The following is a 23,565-nucleotide window of genomic DNA, read 5'->3' as shown; positions in this document are numbered from 1 at the left end:
CACGTACAACAGCTGTTACTATACCATGTGCAGTGTATTTGAAGCCTTCACGCTTATTAACTGGGTGTCGTTAATTAAGTTACAGTGTATTGAAAACCTTGACATTAATCAACCAGATGGTTATCACCAACTGTGTATTCAAAGCCCAGCCTTTACATTTTCGAGTAGGTGTTGGTAGCTTGCAATGCATTCGTTAGCCTTTACATACAACTGCATTGGACACGTATCAAATGGGTGGTTATCACCAACACTGTATTCATAGCACAGCCTTTACATATTCGAGTAGTTGTTGGTCACTCGCATCGTATTCATTAGCCTTTACAACTTTCAACTGGAAAGTCATCAATGGGGTATACATTGGCCATTACAACTCTCTAATGGAAGGCCATCAACAGTGCATACATCAGCCTTTACAACTCTCTTCTGAAAGGTCATCAACAGTTTATTCATTAGCCTTTACAACTTTCAACTGGAAGGTCATCAATGGGGTATTCATTGGCCTTTACAACTCTCTAACGGAAGGCCATCAACAGTGTATTCATCGGCCTTCACACCTCTCTAGTGGAAGGCCATCAATGCATTCATCGGCCTTTACAACTCTCTAATGGAAGGTCATCACCAACAGAGTATTCACCAGCCTTTACAATTATAAATAGGTGCTTTAACTAGGTGGTGATCATTTCCATAGCCCTGACAGGAGTAAGGTGCTGGTCATATAAGTACAAGCTGACAAAAGAATCAGCTGTTTTGAAAGTGTGAAATTCCATTTCCAAGTAAAATAGGAATTTCATTAAAGAAATTAGACATACATGTATACCTGACTACCTCATTGAACCCCTTTTCTGGCAATTCCACATAAAATCAGTTCATTATACATTTCCTAGCCCCCAATCCCACCAAAATAATATATTCCATCCTAAGCCAAGGTGCTACCAGCATTTACACATATTTGTCACCTGCCACATCAAAACTTTAGGCTGAAACAAAATTCAGTTCAACTCACCTCTGGCTCACCAATAACTTGCCTATAGCTCACCACTAGCTCTCCTCTAGCTTGACCCTAGCAGGCAACTACAGCTATATCAATCCACTACCCTTCATATGCTTGGAGATTAACATTGTATAAGTTGTGTGTACCCACTGGTTAGCTATAAATCCTCTACAACCTACCCATTACCATTACATAAGCTCATCACAGACAAGCCACTGGCAAGCTACAGGCAGGTTAGTGGCAGTCTAATGACACGTCCTCAATAACTGCTACCATATCTGCCTCAACTACGAATTTCCGGTTTGTTAAAGTGGACTTCATCTTAATGAAATAATAATGAAATGTCACAATAAAAATATTAAGAGTAAATATCTGAAAAAATTCGCATAATTTCTGTTTAGCAATAACACCCCAACTGTTATGGCGTACACTACAACCTTAACCAGGAAATGTAGATACTAAATCACAAGTATCTTCCTTTATCTTCTACAGGATGGGTGACCACAAGGTCGCTCAAGCCAGGGATGATTCATTGATTTCCTATCTGTGCATTTGCTTAAAACACACTAAAACCAGAACCTGCTGTAAAATGTCGTGACGTTCAGTAGTCGCAATGGTAACATGGCTCGTATTTTCTGACCTCAGCAACATTAGCACTTCTTTAAGTACGTATACATAAATAATAAATATATCTAACATGACTATGGAGTTGAATGCAATCCCAAGGTTCAAATTACAACACTGAGTGACTGGTGGTGTTCACACGGATATAGAAAGTATAAGAACTTGTATCATGTTCATGTAATTACCTTTCTTCTTCAACCTTTTTAACTGCCTCTGCAACCAATTTTTTGAAACATTCTGCGAAAACCATGGGAGTAGAGAAATTATTTGCATTATTTTATGAAGCTGGCATCTCTAGTGACACAAGCAAATTATGGCGTCATTTTCATAGCAATTATATGCATAAATTCTGCTGAAAAAAGCAATTTGGTGGTTGAAAAGGTTGAAGAATTACAGAACTCACATGATACCACATTGGCACTAACGTCATACCATATCAACACTGACATGGTATCACATCAGCACTAACATCATATCACACCATTGCTAACATGGTATCCCATCAGCAATAACATGGTATCATATCAACACTAACATGGCACCACATCAGCATTAACATGGTATCACATCAGTGCTAACATGGTATCACATCAACAATAACATGGTATCAGATCAGCACTACCATGGCACCACATCAGCATTGATGTGGCACCATATTTGTAACAACATGGTATCCCATCAGCAATAACATGGTATCCCATCAGCAATAACATGGTATCCCATCAGCATTAACATGGTATCCCATCAGCAATAACATGGTATCACATCAGTGCTAACATGGTATCACATCAGCATTAACATGGTATCCCATCAGCAATAACATGGTATCCCATCAGCAATAACATGGTATCACATCAGCATTAACATGGTATCACATCAGCATTAACATGGTATCACATCAGGCCTCACAGGGTGTCGCATCAGCGCTACATCAGCACTCACATGGTATTACATTACATTCATGTGCTATTTTATCTGAACTAATATGGTATTTTATCTGAACTAACATGGTATCACATCAGCACTAACATGGTATCACATCAGCACTACCATCACCACTGTATCATACTCCTGCTAATAGGCTTAATTTTAACCACACTTCATGATGTTTTTTTCCTGAATACAGAGGTTCTAGATCAGTCTAGTTTTATTTCTGGTTAAGAAATTCTCTGTAACACACCATCAGAGATGTTTTAAGTTGGCTGGCTCAAAAACCCTCTTCAAATTTATTTGCGGACAACACCCCCCTCCCCCCCCCACCAACCCCATAATAACGATCATAAAAAATACATTATCGACTTGACCAGCTAAAATGTTTGAAAATGCTCTTATTTAACTATTGTGGACAAAGAATTTCCTGCATTAATAGTAGGTTTATAGGATGCCGAGCTATATCATACAAATAAAAACACTGACAGTTATACGGTATGTTATCATACATGCGTCCACAATAAGACTGGGAGGGACATGGACAGACAACAAAAACAAAATCAACCCGTTCTAGTGAAACAATGGACGAAATAATTTTAACGCTTTTGTCTTTGACAGACAAAAACACCAAAAACAGGAAGGGAACAAAAACAAAACAATCAAATCCTGCAATAAACTTACAGGTGACAGGTCACATCCCTATCATTTAGAAATGGAGTATTCCAATGACCTTTGACTTTATACTCTGACTATACATTTATTTTCGCACACTGGTGGCAGAAGAATGTACCACCTTCTTCAAGAGGACTGGGCTGTATTTTCTTCAAGGTAAGATGAATTTTCAACAGACCATTTTCACCTTTTTAATTTCATGTTCTGCTCGACAGAACTACCCGTCCACATAACCTGTGACTCAACAACTTTACACAACATCTTCTGATTCAACATGTCTCTAAATATACAGAGATATATATATCAACAACAACAACAGTGATAATCAACAGCCTTGGAAGGGTTCAACTTTCAACTATAAAGATACACAATCCTTATTTCGCAGTATTACTACAGATACTACTGTAGTACAGAAACACACAGACAGTACGTTTACACCTGTGTACATAAATACACACAAAACATAAATAAGAAGTCTGTTTATTAGAAACATTTATAAACATCCTACTAGAATCAACTTCACCGCTTTACATTCTTCAACTCTTCGCTTTTCTTGAAGTCAATTTCAGCGTAAAACGGGGGTGGGTCTTGAGACTCCTGTAGCCCGGAAACATGCCGGATTTTCCCGCCGGCGGGGCTTTGCGTTGCCACCGATGAGGAGGCACTGAGAAAGGTTATTCCCCCTTCCCCGACCGCAGTCATGTTATCACTAGAGCCCAAGTCCAAGGAGGCATAATTCAGAGTCTCTTTACTCACAATACTGTTCAGACTAGTTCTGGAGGACTGCCTTGAGCTAGCGGCTGAGCCTGGCGTCAGGGAACCCGTCGGGCAAAGGTCAGAGGTTGATGGCTCTGAATAACTATGACGGTCCCCAGGAAGCATGTTGCTTACCGTCTGAGTGACAGGCACCCCTGACTTGTCCGTAAAGGAAGGGATGTTCGGGGTGCTGCCCCTTTTCGGCAGCTTGCCCTGTGAGGCTATACTCAGTCCTGGAGAGACAGGTCCCCCCTCCAGCAGTCCCCCTTTGTTGCTGTCACCGCTGGGTTTGCGCAGCCTGTCTCGTGGAGACACAGACATTGACCCTTGAGATGCACGTCCTGTTGAATCTTTGCCGTTTTTCTGACCGTTATACCTTGGCGATTTTGCTGCACCGTCTGACTTGGGAACTTTACTTGGGTCAAAAGTAGGCCGCATCACCGGTGCGTTCTTTCCTGAAGACTTACTATTCTCTGGAAAAGTCATGTTGGCATATTCAGCATTCTGAGTCGACAAAGGTTTAATTCCTCCTTCCCCTGAACCATCCTGACCCACAGCCTCACTCTGACCTCCTCGGACGCGCGATCCGCTCGAGACTTTCCTAGTTCTGCGCTGTGAATGCTCACTAGAATGTTTCTTCTTGGCTTTATTGGAGGTTTCCTTATCACTAGAAGCACCTACGGGGGAGAATTCCATATAAGCCTTCTCGTCATCAGTTCCAGACGCCTGCGCCTGGATGGTTCCGGTGGCTGCAATGTTCGAGCTAATCACGTCGGATTTAAAGTTCGACTGATCAGGGACACTACTGTTTTGAATGACCTCCTTCACGGGCTCGCATTCAACAACGATGCTGGGAGCAAATGACATATAATCCTGATTCTTCGGAACACTCGACTTCTTTGCCTTTTGTGCATCTTTTCTGTAATCAAACTTGGGATGATACTTCTTGTAATTCATGGCCTGTGTTTTGGGTTCTTCGTCACCTTGAACATTGACGGGCGAAAACGAAATGTAGCCGTCAGATTCTTCTCGGACAGTTTCTGACTTTCCATGACTACTCTTAATACGATGTTTGTTTCTTGGAAGCCAGATGTCGCTGTTCTTGCTGTCCGACAGTGATCCATCGGAAGAAAAAGACATGTAAGAAGAATCCGACTCTTCTCGCAGAATTTCCGGAGACTTGGGCTGAAGTTTGGAATTGCGCTTCTGCCCAAAGTGAGTTGTATGTTTCTTGGGCTCCTGTTTTTTCTTCTCGTCTGGGATTTGGCCAGGCGCAAAGGCCAAATACGAATCAGGTTCGTCTCCAGCCAGAGGTGACCTTGGAATGGGTCCTTTGGCTTTATGTGATGACCTTGACAAAGGGTGTTGGTGGCCATACAGTGCTGCGTCAGGAGACAGACTTTTATTGGCGGCATTTCCTCCGGGCCCTTTTCCCAGATGCGTTCCAAGAGACGCCGGGCTACTGGTCTGTCGCACGTGCGCAAAGGCTGCCTGCTTCCCGTGCGCTTGAACATGAGGCTTCTGCTTTGAAGAATAACCACCATCGCTGCCATGATTATCTTTCTCGTACGAGACATTTACGTAAGGGTTTGCTGCTGGATTGGGTTGGGCCGATGCCGAGAGCATGTCAACAGCTTTCTGATTCTGCTCATTCTTGCTGGCTTTAGGATTCGTCACCTGACCAGGTTCCATTTCCATGTATGTGTCGGGCGCTGTGAGCTTGACAGTGACTGGGGATGTGGGCGTGGTGGACTGCACTGAGTGCATCAGCGACTGAGTCGGACTGCCAAGCGTCATATTGAAGTACTCCTTTTTCCCCTCCTCCAGTTTGGATTGTTTCTTGGAAGACAGGTAGCCCGGTTTTCTATGAGACACAGAGGCCGAACTGTCCGGAGACATTTCCATGTAGTCCGTCTGGAGACTGCTGCGTGACCGGTTCTCCAGGACGGCCTTCCTTAAAGACTCCTGGGAACTACGTAATGACTCCCTTGAGCTACGATGCAGCGAGTCCATTGATGCTTTGCGCAGAAGTTCCTGGGATGTCGTCCGCACAGACTCTGACGAGATGCGCTTCAACATGATGTGTTTGGAGCTTTGCCCATGGCTAGAGGACCGCTCTCTAAAGTTGGGGTGGGCGTGGTTTGAGCTGTGTGTTTGCGTCTGGCCGAAACTCCCTGTCCGGCGCCTGTAACTGTAGCTATCGCTAGCCGTTCGTGGTCGACAGAAATCAAGCTCCATAAAGGAGTCAGAATCGTCTGATTTGTACAACTTGCTCATGGGGCTACACGGGCTGTTCACATACGGGATCACAGGTGAAGGTGCATCGTTCTGAAGAGGGCGCCCTTTTTGGGGGATCAAGTGTGGGGCACTGGAACTCTTGCTATTTGCCAGTTTGCCCTGCTGAGCTTTTGTCTCCTGGTAAGCCTGGTACGTTAGAGTGGGCTTGGTCATCGTTGTTTTGCTGCCCACGGAGTAGGTGCGGATAGGAGGCGTGTCCCCGTTGAATGAGTCATCAGACAGGTAGCTGTAAACCTTGTCTGGCCTCATCTCCCCCATGGTGTCCAGTTTGGGGCTCTGACCCGTCAACGTCATGCTAAAATAGCCCGGACCTGTAAAACACAATGGTGATGAGTCAGACCTTAAGTTAACATGAGTACTGTAAAAATGCACTTTCAGAATCACATAGAGGCTTTAAAATGATACTTTTAATGGCAACGCATAAAACAAAAACCCTCCTAATTCGTTCTATAAGGTGAATGAATCCATTAGAATCAAGCAAAACGTGTCGCTTGAGTAAATAAATACTTACTCCGAAGATCCACATTGGGAGACATGTTCTCAGATCCTGGTTCCATGTCGATATATCCATCATCTCGGCCGTCGATCGAAGACAACGATTTCACGCTGCTCGGACCCGATTTATGGCTGCCTGGCCCAGACTTATAGCTACTGGGCCCAGACTTGTAGCTACTGGGCCCAGATTTGTAGCTGCTCGGCCCAGATTTGTGGCTGCCTGGGCCAGACTTGTAGCTGCCTGGTCCAGACTTCACACTGCTCGGCCCAGACTTGGTGCCTTTCTGAGAGCCACCCATGAAGGCGTAAGAGTCGTCTCCCACTGGTATAGTTGGTATTGCAGGATCTGATTGACAGAGAACAAGAAATGTACAAGTTGTGGCAATGTTAGGGTCAAACTATCAACTTCAGAGTAACTATATTCCACGCTAAATATGCACAATTTATGCTAGAGGAAGGCAATATCTCATTTATCTATTTTTATTTTATTGCTGAGAACTTTTCACCTGTATGACAGACAGCAGCCTTCATGTACTCACAAACACTAGGCGACTAGAAGGCTTACTGCACAAGGGAGAGCAGGGGACAACAAATGAAATAGTTACTGCATGGAAACCAACGCTCGATCATAGAAAGTGTCAAATATGCATATTTTATGCACAAATTCGGCATATTATATAACTAAAATCTGACAACGCTAGGAGACGTTATTTGCAAGGAAACACCTGTTGCAAAATTGTTTTAATTGTTCGACAGACAGTAGTACACATACATCAGGGTTATTTATCTGATCACTGTTCGAATATACATGAACATATGATTACAACTCGAAAGAAGCCCGCCAGACCTATCTAACCAATATATAGTGTTATGTAAGCCAATGAGAAGTGTATTCTAAGTTTATGTATGACATTAGTGGCCATTAGGCCTTCCAGTCTTCTGGCAGAGCCCACCAATACCATTAATTTATTTATTTGATTGGTGTTTTACGCCATACTCAAGAATATTTCACTTATATGATGGCGGTCAGCATTATGGTGGGAGGAAACCGGGCAGAGCCAGGGGGAAACCCACGACCATTCGCAGGTTGCTGGCAGACCTTCCCAAGTACGTCCGGAGAGGAAGCCAGCAAGAGCTGGACTTGAACTCACAGCGACCACATTGGTGAGAGACTCTTGGGACATTGCGCTGCGCTAGCGCACTAACCAACTGAGCCACGGAGGCCCCTCCAATACCATTAAGCCATGGGGGATAACAATGGGCACCCAGTACAAAAGGCATGTTTCTGAATCAGTACTTGCCACATCAGTACAACACTGCTGTGATAGAATAAACATCGGCTTAGCTGCTACGTCAAAACTTACCACTGGCTAAAGGAGACATATCTATATAAGTATCTTTCTGCTGGGATATTGACCCGGAGGTCGTTGAGGGGTTCACAGGTGTGTCTTGAGGGGACATTTCCATGTAGGACTCTGGTGCTGTCCCTGAGTCAGGAACTGAAGACCCTGCAGAATCTGGAAAAGTAATACCATCAATTTATGAAGAAGGGTGTTTACAAACTTGTTAAATGTTCAGATTCTTAAAATGTAGCAAATATGGATGATGGCTTAATATATTTTAGTACAAATAGGAGATTACTGATGTGCTAAACTTATCATTTTTAAAATTGTAATAAAAAAGTTTTACTGTATCTATGTATATATGCTTGTGGTTTTATGTAGTACTTAACAATTTTTCAGTCATATCATCAGGAGTCATCATTAGGCATGCGTACATAGTCCTTGTGGTTGGGCACTGTGCTGCCGCCACTGGAGTACCATGCCAGACACCAGACATGACACCCCACCCAGTCAAACTGACACCTCTCAGTGCTGAGCGCCAAGTGAGGCTATCTTTAAAGTCTTTGGTAAGACCTGGTTCAGGTTTGATCATGTCTCCCGACTTCAAGGCGATGCTTTATCCATTAGACCACTGTAAGCAGTCAGAACAATTTAAAGACAACCTACACATAACACCTTATTACACCGTTAATCCATGCACTGCCCTCATTTCAAGGGAGAGAACTCACCCAGTCTCTCGCGTGAGGAGCCTGCTGAGGAACAGGCGCTTGTGGAGTTCCCAGGTCTCATCGGTATGTACTCCGTGATTGGCTGGTGAGTTGCCTCTGGTGTTAACGCCCGTCCACTGATGTGCAAGCTGATGAGGGGAAAACACAAAAACAAGAGTTAATGAAGTAAAAAACAGTTTTCTTCAATGCTGAATTATTGGTGAGGACAAAAAAAAAAAAAACCATTTCCATGTTTCAGTGAAAAATGAATTTTAGATGTATAACAAATAGTAAAGTAACAGTTCTGGTGTACAAATTATAAGTATCTAGAAAGCTTGATGTGTTGACTATGAAGATTATCGTTTCAGCAGTTTGAACTAATTTACTATGGAGCATGAGCACCACGAGACATCTACTGTAAATCTTCAATCTTTTCAGCTACTACAGTACTTTGCCAGTGGAATATATGTACACAATGATGCTAAAAATGATTTGTTTGTGCCACTTAAGATGTAAGCTTCATAAAACTGTGCAAATTATTTCTCTACACCCCATAGTTATCTAAGAATGTTTCAAAACATTGATCAAAGAGGCGTTTGAAAAGGTTGAAGAATTAGGGAACATGGGGGTACATTAGGGTAAGCTATATAAAACCACTGTAAATTAAAGATATTATCCAACAACTTCTGGTAGCCTGATGTCTAGAAAGTTCATGATAATGGGGAAAACAAACGCACAAAAAAAAAACAATACAAAAACACACACACACAAAAAAAATGGAAAGGAATGTATTGGATTTGAACCATAGGCTGCCAGGCATCATTTACAATTGGTCAATTACTGAAGACTAGCCAAGGGATAAAGCAGCTCTGATTGTCTGCCCAGAGCACAAAGACAGAAAGAATACATTGTTGCAAGGCTGGTGCCCATTCCTACAGTAAACTGCAGTGAATGGTTTCATGCAGTCAAGATCCAAGCTCCCATGTTATTTATATAGGGTGGTTATATGGGGATCTATGGGACTTCTGTCACTAACACCACCAACCTTTGCACTGCTTGTACATGTAGGACTTACTGTGCATGGGGATCTACAGGACATCCGTCACTGACATCACCAAACTTTGCACTACTAATAGGACTTACTGTATATGAGGATCCACGGGACTTCCGTCACTAACATCAAAAGACTGTGCGCTACTTGCTCCGCTTCGTGACCCACGGGACTCCATGCTGTTTGACCTCATTCTACCGTCATCAGTGTAATCTTCAGGGCTGAAATTTGACACCAAATTCAATACATTGTTAAAAAAACATTGGAAGAAAAAAAATTTTGACTATGGCATTAATCAATTATTACACTGTTGTTACTGTTGCTGTGGGTTTCCTGTCTATGCTAAGTCTTTTATTATATTAAACAACAATCAAATAAATTACAAAAGAACACAAAAGATCAATATTTATGGAGTATTAAACAGCAACCTGAGAAATAATTCAAAGCAGCCGAATGACCTTCTCTTTACAAAATCTTCTAAATAGATTTACAACTATTAAATTACATGTATTATATACCCTAATCAGGCCCATCACTTAACACAGAATCATAATCAATCTTTATTTACAGTGGTACTTCACAACAAAAAACATAACTGAAATTAGCTATCAAGCTGTTGTTTGCACCCGAGACAAAAGACAACAAAATTATAACTGTTTTACATCATATAGGTAAGTTAATAAATTTTTAAACATCTTCTCTACCGAGACAGCTCAATGGGACTTTATAATTAATACTGTATTAGTCGTATTCATTTATGATAAAAATATTTCAAGAAAAAAAATTTAAAACAAACAGGTCCCCTATATTGTTTTCTGAATTGCTTTTAAACTTTTCTGTAATCGGCAGGTATAATAGTGCTCATTGTTTTGTTTGTTGTGTTCACCTGAGAGGCATGTTTCCAAAGTGATTGTTAAAGGTGGGTGACCTGGATGTTGACACGGACGGTGACTTTGTATACAAACTCATAGGCCGAGGCTTGTCTGGGACCACGGGAGGCCGGCGAGGACTGCATATACAACAACAAAACACTTAGTACTAACTTTGCATTTCTCTCCCAATGATTCACAAAGGCGATACAAATCTACGAATTTGATCTTTATTATACACACATTTCTTTTAGCAAAATTCTAAAGCACAAATTGGACTGGGCAGAACAACGCAGTTCTGACATACACAACCTTACAAAGACATTCGGCAATTATTCCAAACAAAGCCCCACACAACCATTACTCAATACTACTACTGAAAATATACATACACGTATAAGCTAATGTATCACCATACAACAAGGTTGAGAATTGGGTAATATATGTAATGTAGCAGCCTAGATTCACTTACCTCTCCAACCGTAAGTGGGAAGGTCTGACAGCAACCTGTGGATGGTCGTGGGTTTCCCCCGGGCTCTGCCCGGTTTCCACCCGCCATAATGCTGACCACCGTCGTATAAGTGAAATATTCTTCAGTAAGGCGTGAAACACCAATTAAATAAATATATAAATAAATATATAAATAAATAAATAAATAGATTCACTTACCTAGCCATGCTAGGCGCCCGGGGGCGAGAAGAATCTTGAGACTGTTGGGGAACACTTATTGGCCGACTGCCGGATCGCTCAGAGAAAGTTGAGACTGTGCTGGAGGATTTCATCGCGCTGGAAGACAGATGGTATAACGGACAGACACATTATAGCATGAAATGACGGACACAGAAACGATGATGTAAAATGAAGGCGTTACCTGATGCATGAGGATGTAATGTAGAGACAGATGATATAATGTGTATATATATGCGAAGTGTCAAACTTTTTCCATTTAAAATTCACACTACAAAACATCGTACCATACAAGCTTGGGATTCCGTTCCTTATTCAACATTTTAAAATAAACTGAAGTGCTAACGGATTTATAGGTATGAACTCACCTGGGACTGAACCCAGATATGTCGTTTATGAGGCAGCCAAAGGGAGATAATTTCTTACGTTAAAATGGCGTCGTGCATAGACTGGGCCATGGCTGTGTCCTCTACTGCCATCCACAACTCTCCCTCCCCGGTGATGGATGATCGCCCAACCTCCATGAAAAACACCCCATTAGAATGGCCGCAGCGCCGGATGAGACGTAACTGAAATCAGAGAGTACCCAGAAGCGTTACTGGTATGTGATTTTTCCTTTTATTCTGGTCATGATGGTGTCATCCTGGAGCAAATGAAGACCAACACACAGAATTTGGGGGTCACAGATAGACACTTCAACAGGGAGTTATAATATAATTTATCACTCATGTAATAAATAAGTGCAAATAGTAACTGAAAAGTCTTCTGATTTTCCTCATTGATAAGGTTTTATTTCACAAATAGTTATCAATTTGTACAAATCGATATTTAAAACATCTTGTTTAATGACATCATAATCTCAGCTCAGTGGGATGACATCAAAATACAAGATTAATCAACTTGACAACCCCTATGATATGCATCAATGACACATTGTCACACAATACACTAATCTGTGAAAGCCTACAGGTGGAAACATTCAACATAAAAATGTTCAAATACGCAAAATCTTCAGATTGTCAAAATAGAATATTTTCCACCTCGTGTGTAATCATTTCCACGTCTCACAGCAGCAATATTTATGGTAATCAACACTGTGTAACATCCACTCTTTAAGAGTTATACAAAGTATAAATCATTTCAATCAGATGGTTTACTTGTCTTAAGTGATATTTAACTGAATTAATTTTTTCAGTTACGAATGTTTACTGTACTACTGAGAGCTCACCTGAAAGACAACTTCGGGTACTACAGAATTTAGTTTGACCATGCTGACCGCCTCGTCCGACAAACACAGTCGGTAGTGACCACTGAGGTTCCTCGAGTTGCCCAGACCTTTGTTCTGGACATTCACTGACCACACACAGTCTGAAAAAACACAGAATTGATGATTGATTGAAGAAACACTATTATTTGATTGATTGATTGATGAATAATGTACTTAAAGTAAAAGAAAGCTAAAATATGAGGTAAGGTTCATCACACAGGCAACAGAAAACCATTCGTGACCATTCATTTAATTTTTTCAGGTTTCTTTTGAAGTGTTGTGAGGCATTCAAATATTTGAATACCATGTTGGGCTTTATGAGAGATACTGACGGTATCTAGGAACACTGACGTCACACCACCTTTTTTCCTTGATGTTCACCAGATAGAAGGAGTTTTTGGGAGCATTATTTCAGTAATCTTCTACTCACGGGTAAAAAGAGGTATTTCAATATTTAGTGTCGTGATCAGAGTTGGAAAAAGTTCCTGTTACTTAAGAGTTTCTAAACTCTGATAGTCCATGAGGTCCCCCTTAGATTACAAATGTTTGAATGTCTTTAAATCTTTTCACAAAAATCTAAAAAAAATAAACGAAAACATATTTATGCAACGTTTCAAGTAGTATATGTAATACCTACTTTGATTTGTAGAAGTCTTTTACTTCACAAATATTTCACTTTTATTTATTAAATATATATGTACATCAAACTTCAATACCGGTACATATGTCTCCAAGAATACATTAACACTTGGCACAGGAAAATCCAAAAATTCCTCATCCAAGCAGGAACTTACTCTCAACCACAAACATCTTCACCACTCCACCCACTAATTCCTATCACAGTTATTTTTATTTATTTATTTATTTATTTGACTCCTGTTCCATGCCATACTGAAATATTTTTCACTTTAACATACAATGGCCATAAAATACACCTGTGTTTTATGGGTGGATGAAACTGGGGTGCCCACATCAAACTATCAACATACATGTAAGGCAAGTTACTGACAACCTGAGGCTGCACAAACCGCAAGGTCAGCCTCTTGAAGTCCTTATAAGCAGGGAGAGCAGAGAAATGTAAAATTTCCTGGCATGTCCTAGTTACTGAAGAATAAGCACTTTATCAACTTGGCCACAAGTCTCTTCCTCAATCTCAAAGAAATTTTATGCTTACCGTAATGCTTGATAACTTCCATATCACAAATGCCTTCTCGAAAAGCCTCCAGAACTTCATTAAACCAGTCATCCCGTTCATCTGCATTTTCCGCCAACACAGTGAATGAGTCATCCTTCGTGTAGATGATAATGCCGAACTTGTGTTTGCTGTCAGTGCGCTTGTTCACGCTGAAACACTGTGACAAGTCGATACTTCGCTTCGCTTGCAAACCTGCCAGGAACTTCTTCTCGCTGTCGAAGTACTCGAGTCGCGGAGGATGGAATCTTGAACCCGATCGAACTATGAAAAACTTTTTCTTCATGGTCTGTAAAATAGATAAAAAAAACAAAACAAAAAAAAATATACTTCACTGTAACTTTATTTATTTTATTTGACTGGTGTTTTACGCCGTACTCAAGAGTATTTCACTTATATGACGGTGGTCAGCATTATGCTGGGTGGAAATCGTGCAGAGCCTGGGGGAAACCCACAACCATCTGCAGGTTGCTGGCAGACCTTCCCACATACGGACGGAGAGGAAGCCGGCATGAGCTGGACTTGAACCCACAGCGATCACATTGCTGAGAGACTCCTGGGTCATTACGCTGCGCTAGCGTGCTAACTAACTGAGCCAGTAAGTTTAAGCCTGCCCACAACTGATTCACTGATTGGTGCTTTGGGTTTAAGGTCATACGTAACAATCTTTCAAATGACTAGGAGGATTCATTAGGTGTGTGTGTATATAGTATGTATTGAACTGATTCATGATTGTTTATTTATTCACATGTATTTGATTGGTGTTTTACGCCGTACTCAAGAATATTTCACATACACGATGGCGGCCAGCATTATGGTGGGAAGAAACGAGACTGAGGGAAACCCACGACCATACCATTAACTGATTGATTGTTGCTTATTGATCTATTTCTTTCATTGGTGTTTTACGCCATACTCAAGAATATTTCACTTATACGACGGCGGCCAGCATTACGGTGGGTGGAAACCGGGCAGAGCCCGGGGGAAACCCACGACCATCTGCAGGTTGCTGGCAGACCTTCCCACATACGGCCGGACAGAAGGCCAGCATGAGCTGGACTTGAACTCATAGCGACCGCATTGGTGAGAGACTCCTGGGTCATCACGCTGCGCTAGAGCGCTAACCAACTGAGCCACGGAGGCCCGTCTCTTTCATTGGTGTTTTACGCCGTACTCAAGAATCACTCGTACAATTGTGCCCAGCATTATGGCAGGAGGAATACATGCAGAACCTGGGGAAAACCCACGACTATCTGATTTAACTGATTGATTGTTTGTCTATTTATTTATTTCATTTGTGGTTACACTGTACTCAAGCATATTTCAATTATACAATGTGGCCAGCATTATGGTGGGAGGAAACCCAGAAGAGACCAAGGGAAACCCACAACCATCCTCAGTTTTGTGGAAGAACTGGAGTGACTGGGATAAACCAGCTACTTTTGGCAAGTGAGGATTTTGCTGCTACTGCTAATTTGCCTTTGTTTCTGACAGGATTGGGATGTGCCCAACAAACATTATTTTAAGGCTGGCCTTACCTTTAACTTTTTGAGGTAGCCCATCTTGGTGACATCAGCTGGGATATTCTGGCTACCAGGGTGGTGCGCATGGCCAAACCCTCCCGTGTGGCTTGACCCGTGGGACATTGTGACGATGGATATCACTCTTTATAGCGAAACTCTCTCACACCGCTGCTGTCAGTGTGACAGAGGTGTGACATCATCGTCTTCGTGTCACAACAAGTACGCCAAGATCTATTGAAAGTGAAAGTGGAATTCATGATATTAAAACTTCAGCTCTGGAGTAAATATGTTCATGCCAAAATGACAAGAAAAAAATAAACAATAAAAAATAAATTCTGTATAATTGTCTCCTAATTATAAGCAATACATGTTATACACATATACAACCACTGCACCCCATTCAACAAGAAGTAAAGTTGTCACATGGTAGAGGCTTGAAGATCTAATTCCTGGAATGTAAAGTGATGCACATCTTCACTCTACATTGTTACTTTTCAGATTTCTTAAAAAAAAAAAATGTTCTAACTTATAAAATCTGTCTGTTGGTGGATCCAGCAGTCAAAGTCTCAACGTCTTTTAAAGTGGATCCAAACCTCACCAAGGCACCTCAGCACAAGCTGACATCAAGTTTTTATAGGATATGGCATACAGTAGCTTTTGCAAATCTGCACTGATCCAGCCTATATTCATATTATACTCCTGGTGTATATGAGCAAGGGAGTGTGTGTATCGTGTCTCATAGAATAGCGAGTTCAACCAGAGTCTCATGCAGCTTAATACATAACACTAACCTCAACAGCATGATTAACAGCACCCCAATCCCCACATTATATTGTTTGTGTTTTCATCACACCTTGAATGCAATGGTTAATCTAGAGCTTAGCCATACACACCAAAGCATTACACCATGGCACAGGTGTCAAATGTATGTCGTAAGTCTGGATTACCGATGAACTGGGGCACATCTGTACATATACACACATGTATACAAGTACAAATATATACATTTACAAACACTCTTAGCCACCTGACTCTCATCCTATAATCTTTATATCTACATTTAACTCTGGCGGATGGTCGTGGGTTTCCCCCAGACTCTGCCCGGTTTCCTCCTCCTATAATGCTGCCGCTGTCGTATAAGTGAAATATTCTTGAGTACGTAAAACACCAGTCAAATAAATAAATACATGTACATGTAACTCCCACAATGACAATGTATATGTCTTTAGACAAGTAAAATGTATATTTGGATAATTCTTAGAAATAAAAATAAGCTGAAAACAGATATCTAATGTACACGAATGTAACGTCACCCTATCTTGTAGACCTCGCTGCCATTCAAACAAACCAACTTCTCTAACAGTCCAATAAATGACTTCATACTACATTTGAGGGAACAAAATTTCTAAAAGCAAACAGACAAGCTAAGATCTTAAACAACTATTAACCAAGGCCAAATTCAGTTTGAACCCTACTGAGTCTTTTTCTATCAGCAAATGCCAGGATGTAAATGTTGTAATCATATAATAGCGGAGCCCAAATTTCAGTTCCCAAATGCTGAAAGGCCCTTTATCATACATGCTGGTATGAATTGTAACTCCAAGAATTGATTTCCATCCTAGTTTGTAACAGATGTCAAAAATATTACAGAGAAGAAACTGGAGATGCTCTGTGCAACAAAACCAGGGTCCATCCACAACAAATCAACACCCGAGCTTAAGCTAGATTTCATTGTGAGGGTATTACTATTTGTCTTGTTTAATTAAGCTCTGTCTGTATACACATCTCAATCCCTGTAAGCTTTTTTCTAGGTCTACATTCACCAGGCAACAACTAAGAGTTGTAAAACTACATAACTGTACGCATGTGTATGTATATATATATATATATATATATATATATATATACGTTCCTTGTGACTATTAACTGTACCATATTGAAAAGTCTCAAAAGAGATGAAACGCGTTCATGGTTTAAATACAAGTATGAGGTTATATTAGTCACCAGCGTTTTCATTCATCGTACCCTTCACTAGCTTTAGCTAGCAAGTTATTCTCCTAGATATATAGTCCCAAGATTCTCCTATTCAGACTTTTTCTGTTTTTTATATATATATATATATACGGTGGCTGACAGCAGGCCTGCAAATAACTTTGTGATGCATGACACACAAATTTTAAAACTCACAACATCCAACCAGTGTTTTGAATCAAGATTTCCTACACGTATGATAATTACATGTAAAGTGATGCGTACTACACAAAGGATGATTTGATGCCTGACAATGTCCTGCTCATACTGCTTTAATATTTGCAGGCTTGTGCCAAGAAATCTATTACAAGTTCCATTCCAAACCTTTTCACCTCTAACTGCATGTACATGAGTACAACCATTTCTATTATTTATTTCACTGAGGGGTGTTTTAACGCCTATGTTGCCAGTCTTACCCCTGCTATACCACACATTTCAGTACTTCCACTGTTGGGTGACAACTGCCTGCAGTCTTATGTCTGGTACTTGTTCAGTGCTGTGCAGCTTGCCTGACTCATTACCACTGTTTATTTATTCGATTGGTGTTTCACCCTGTACTCAAGAACAGTTCACTAACACAATGGCAGCCAGCATTATAGTGAGAGGAAACTTAGCAGAGCCCGTGGGAAACCCACGAACATCTGCAGGTTGCTGGCAAACCTTTCCTCGTCTGGCCAGGGAGGAAGCCAGCATGAGCTTGACTTGAACTCAAAGTGACAGCATTGGTGAGAGGCTCCTGGGTGATTGTGTTGCGCTGGCTCGCTAACCCCTTGGCCACATTACTACTGACTGACTGGAGGCTACTTGTACGCTGTGTCAGCAACATATACATGTGTAGGATCAAATACAGCTTCTTAATTTGGACACCCAGTCAGCAGAATAAATTGGGTTAAACTATTTTCAAATACTACGAAACCAGTACCAAATTACCGCATCGGTATTTATTATAAATAAATATGAGTATAAGTAATATTTAATAGCATTTAAGTAATATTTATGCAAAATTTTCCAGCTTTTGAGCCTTTTTTTTTTTTAAGATATACCCTAATCGGGGTGCCTCTAAAGGGTATCAAAATGTCCTGGTTTTTTGCCCTGATGTGCGTGTAATAATTATTTATTTATTTACTTATCTGACTGGTGTCTTACCATGTACGTTGTACTCATGAATATTCAACTTATACGACGGCAGCCAGCATTGTGGTGGGAGGAAATCTGAAACCAGGGGAATCCACAAACTTGCGCATGTTGCTGGCAGAACCCTCAAGAGGGCTCCAGCATTGGTGTGATGCTCCTCGTCTATTGTGCTCCGCTTAGCACGCTAACCACTTGGCCATCTAGGCCATCCATATGATGGGGTCGATGAGCCTCTGAGCATGTGTTACAGATGTGGGTAAACTTCAGGGGAAAGCTTTGTGAGCCTACTGTAAATTAATGAGCGCTTCTTGCACTCTTATACATGCACTGATTTCACCTTCTTCTGCTTCTTCTTCTGTCTTCTGTTTTACTGATTCCAGGTGATGCATATATACACATGCTGGTCTAAACCAAAGAAGAAAAAACCCTTCCTTTTTCAGGGCTTAAAATAAGGTTCGGTTATGGTTACCTATGTACAGGTTAGCACTTTTTGGTAGTTGGTAAACCATTTACAAAAATAGTTTACCACGCGTTGTCATCCAAAAAGGAAAACAAAAGTTTGTTGCCAGTAACTGATCACCATCAAAAACCTGTACCGGTACATCATATTCTGCATTATAATTCACCACTGTTTACACTCAAACCTGTGCTCCCTCACAGATGTGAATTCCCACAAAAATTTGAAACAACTTCTCCCTTTGTGTAATGTTTCTTTTTTAATTTTGTCACTCTACATACCTTGATTTTTTTACTTTAACTTTCACTGGCAATGCATAAAACTCTGTTGGCTGTTTAAAGCCTATTCGTTGTCCAAAACAAAGTAAAAGTGTTCATTCGTTCATAATGATATGTATTCACTATTTAACATGGACTAAAGATGGTCGAGATGGTCATTAAACTAGTAAAAGCTTAGTACTGGTGCTATCTCAACTGGTACCTGGCACCAGGAACTAAAGACAGTGGTCACAAATGGTTGCACACATCAACAACATATCATGGAGTGTCAGCAAATCAAACAATACCGTGGTGCTAGAGTTTAAAACTGTTTTTCACTTATTTTGTCTGTTTTGATGAGAATTTAAAGAAGTGCTGACAGATTTTCCACGGGCACCTGTTTGTCAAAACAGTTTCCAAAAAACTTCCACGCCAAATGGACTAAATATACAGTAAATGACCCAAAATTTTGTCCAAAGCAACATGTAAGTTTATAATGAACGTTTTGGCTCCTGAGAGCTTTATTGATCTTAGACAAGTGTTTTAAAGGTTGTTTGCATGGTATGAGGTTGGCCCACTAGAACATGTATTAAAGACTCAGTGCCACAAGTGATATGAAATTTACTTACCTCTAAAAATGCACTCTGGGTCATTTACCATAATGTACTTACATCACATATGCCAGACTTCCTGTAATTCTTGATAGATCAATTGATGATCAAAATACTACATGCCACAGCTGAGTAACAACATGAATTTTATTGAAACTACATTGCACGTGTAGCCATAGACATGAACAAAATTCTGCCTCTGGTCAACCTTACCAGTTAATTTTTCATTTACACTGTACTAAGATGTGGAGCACAACAGAGTGATTTATTTATTTATCTGACTGGTGTTTTACGTTGTACTCAAGAATATTTCAGTTAAAGCTTTTTTGCTGCGAGTTCCAGTCACATTTATCCTCTAGTAAAGATATTACAGTTTACTACCAGTCATGTCTAATGTGCACTGTATTTTGAAGTTGAACAGAACTATACGTATTTACGTCCCTAGTCTTGCATGTATTGGATTGGATCATCAGCATACATGTACATGTACATGCATGTTCCTGTGGAGCTATGTACACACGCTTACAGTACATGTGCATGTATAGTGTATATTCTGCATGATCTGTCATTATTACTGTAGCGCCGGAAACAAGCATGACAAACATGTCTGATCAGTGATGACACTGAAGACATACACTGTGAATCTCCATACACAAACTACACATGAAGTATGAAATAGTGTTCAATTTCCGTTTATCAACAAATTGTAAGATATAAGTATTGGGTACACAAATTGATCTGGACTTGTACTGTGAAGCGGTTGGACGAGAATACGGATAAATGTGGGCGTCAAGATTTGGAGTGAGAGTGAGAAAATGCATGACAAAATACACGTACTGAATATCAATCGATGCAAATTACCACCAAATGAGATTAGATGAACAATATGGAATAACGTACTTTCATTATCAAATTAATCAAAGTAAACACATCTATTGAACTCATTCTCCTCTACTTTTGGGCCATACGTTATTTGTATAAAGTATCACATGCATTTGACCCTGCACTGGTGTTAGAACGGCATTGTTTGTCACGGGTCAATGATTTGAATGGGCCTGAACATGGTTATTGTCAGGTGAAGTAATCTATATTTGTGAAATGTGTGACGGCAAGGTCTTAATTTAAGCCATTATCAATAGCATCTATACATGCAGCCATAAGGGCATGTTAAAAAGTAGGCAATGTCATGTCGTTATGTGACAAAACTGACAATGAAACAAACACCTTCACCCATAACACACTTATCTGCATGTCATATTTGTATATAGCCTACATGTACATTGCATAAGACTGCATCAGTCTAATATGAAAGGCACGTACATGCAGTATGCAAGACAGACCACTAAATTGGTCTTATGAAAACACTGACTATCCAAGTTTCTTAAATATTTACTTTCGAACTGCATGATTGTTGCTTCAGGCCACTCTCTTGAAAGAATTTTTCATTTACACTGTACTAAGATGTGGAGCACAACAGAGTGATTTATTTATTTATCTGACTGGTGTTTTACGTCGTACTCAAGAATATTTCACTTATACGAAGGCAGCCAGCATTGTGGTGGGAAGAAACTAGGAGGACCCCAGGGGAATCCCACGACCATCTGCAGGTTGCTGGAAGACCTTCCCACATACCACCAGAGTGCCTGATGTAAATCTCTGAACCTTGGCAAGTCAATGACAAAATTTCCCATGTATGATTTTCAGAAAAACGCCACATTAATGGTAAACAAGTGCACAAATGACTGCACAAGCAGAGGGTCAGCGGTCCACCCGTCCAGGTGGAAGGGTGAAACAGAAAACTGGTGCTATTTGGACACCCTGTTTTCAGCACTTTTACCATCGGAAAGTTGGGAGAAAATCAAATCTGGATACCCTGCTATAACAGAACGGCCTTTAAAAAGGTTGTTTGGACACTCTCTTTCGCATTTCTGGCTGATCCCCTGCGCACAAACATCATCAACAGCTTATTGTTGTCAAATTGAGCAGAGATGAACAGAGAGAATGGGGTATCCACACATCCACACAGGGGTCGAACGCGCACCTTGTGTGACCGATAGATTGAAATACAAGCACCATTATTACTCGACCATGACCTGTTTTGGGGAATAACTCATCACGATGGTCATCAAAACAACACAGGCCCTGCCTATGGCCACCGTCAATTCTTCATGGCCGAAATAAACATTCAATGATTCTACATGTAAACTTTGATGTACCTGCAGATGTTGGTTTTACTGTACAGCTAGTACTGAACATTCAAAACATACATGTAGGTATGTAGGCATCAAAACATACATGTATGTATGTTTATAAAAATGTAGTTTCTAGTAAATGTAAATGTAAACCTATGATATGACATGGGCCTAATTTTGATGTTTTCCGAGAGCATCAATTTACATGTCCACATTCAGTTTTCGTTTAATGTATTATAAACTGAATATCTCCGCATGCAGAAAGAAGAAGATAAGGTGGGTAATTTTGTGTTAGTAACAGTGTTTGGAATTCTTAAACATTCTACATGTACATAAAGCTACCTCTGACAAGAACTGGGGCATACCATTAGGCTTACGACAATCTCCGGTGTAAGTTCTAGTCAGAAAATTCGGACTACTGAACAGCAACTACAACACCTGTACAAGGTAACAAGATAAGCTGCCCGTCTTGCTTATTCGTAATTCTGGGAGAGTATTTGAGCAAATTTAAAGCTAAACCACACCCTCACAGTGACATTCGAGCCTTGCTATTCCCCATAGATCTATTTGTGTCCTCAGCTGTCAAACTCAAAGCAGTGTAAATGTTTCAGGCCTGCATGTTGTTTTGCAACTGTGCAACTGCAAGTCGAAATTTTTTTTTTACGTCTGCTATATTTAAAAATTTACACAGACCCTACTAATAATGCATCAGTTTTCCCTTGGTGTAGGTTTAAACCACAACTGTTATTAGCCAATTAGGAGGAGGGGGACTGGGGCGTAAATATGTGGTAAATATTTGGACAAGACCTCAAACATATTTCTGTAAAAGGCGTAAACGTGGAAATAAAATTAACAATCACAACAAGCACCCGGCTATCTTCCTCCGTAATACATTACCTTCTCAGTCAGCTATGTGATTATATCGGCCCATCCATTAGCTCGAAAATAGGACAAAATTGTTTCTGTTTCTACCAGGGCTGCTTCTTGTTCACCTCATCTTAAGGCGTACAGTCTTAATCCCTTGGAGAATCAAGGGCATCTGAACTCACGGCGACCATGTATATCACTGGGTCGCCATTACTGACAAGTCACGTGACGTGTCTGCGAAGTAGTAAACAACTAAGGCGCATGCGCGGAGGTCTAATTCGCCAAAGGTCATCCGCGTGCATTCGTCTGGAGTTGTGTTTTGAACTCTTTTTTTTAACAAGCTAGGTTGACATCAGAGCTACAAAGCTAACCAGAAGTTACTCGTTCCCAACAAGCCAGAGAACACAGTCGCCCATGTTAAATTCGTAAAGCATGAGATTCGGGAAACTTTGGCCCGTGCCTGGTGGGTTCGGCCGTGCTCAGCAGGTCATAGGTCAAGTGTCAAGGGTTGGTCCACGCTGGTGTGATTTTATGTGGCATCGATGTTCACTGACGTGTTTGACATGGCGACCAAGTGAGGCGGTGCTTACAAAAATATATAAATTTAAATA

General features: G+C 40.8%; 1 protein-coding gene across 1 annotated transcript; it reads right to left on the bottom strand.

The window, feature by feature from the left end:
• Positions 1-2,893: 2,893 nt before the first annotated feature.
• On the bottom strand, positions 2,894-23,148 carry LOC135463725 (insulin receptor substrate 1-like). Its single transcript, XM_064741137.1, has 12 exons — positions 22,985-23,148; positions 15,421-15,636; positions 13,865-14,171; positions 12,652-12,791; positions 11,850-11,992; positions 11,406-11,522; positions 10,754-10,876; positions 9,960-10,088; positions 8,838-8,965; positions 8,131-8,283; positions 6,783-7,112; positions 2,894-6,582 (listed from the first exon to the last, which is right to left on the bottom strand). The coding sequence occupies exons 2-12, from the start codon at positions 15,526-15,528 to the stop codon at positions 3,737-3,739; spliced, it is 4,524 nt and encodes a 1,507-aa protein (XP_064597207.1). The 5' UTR covers positions 15,529-15,636; positions 22,985-23,148; the 3' UTR covers positions 2,894-3,736.
• Between the last annotated feature and the right edge of the window lie 417 nt (positions 23,149-23,565).

The sequence above is a fragment of the Liolophura sinensis genome, chromosome 3 (genome assembly GCF_032854445.1).
Source record: "Liolophura sinensis isolate JHLJ2023 chromosome 3, CUHK_Ljap_v2, whole genome shotgun sequence".
NCBI classification, from domain to species: domain Eukaryota; kingdom Metazoa; phylum Mollusca; class Polyplacophora; order Chitonida; family Chitonidae; genus Liolophura; species Liolophura sinensis.
Note: the sequence above shows the minus strand (reverse complement) of the source record. Positions and strands in the feature narration are given on the sequence as shown.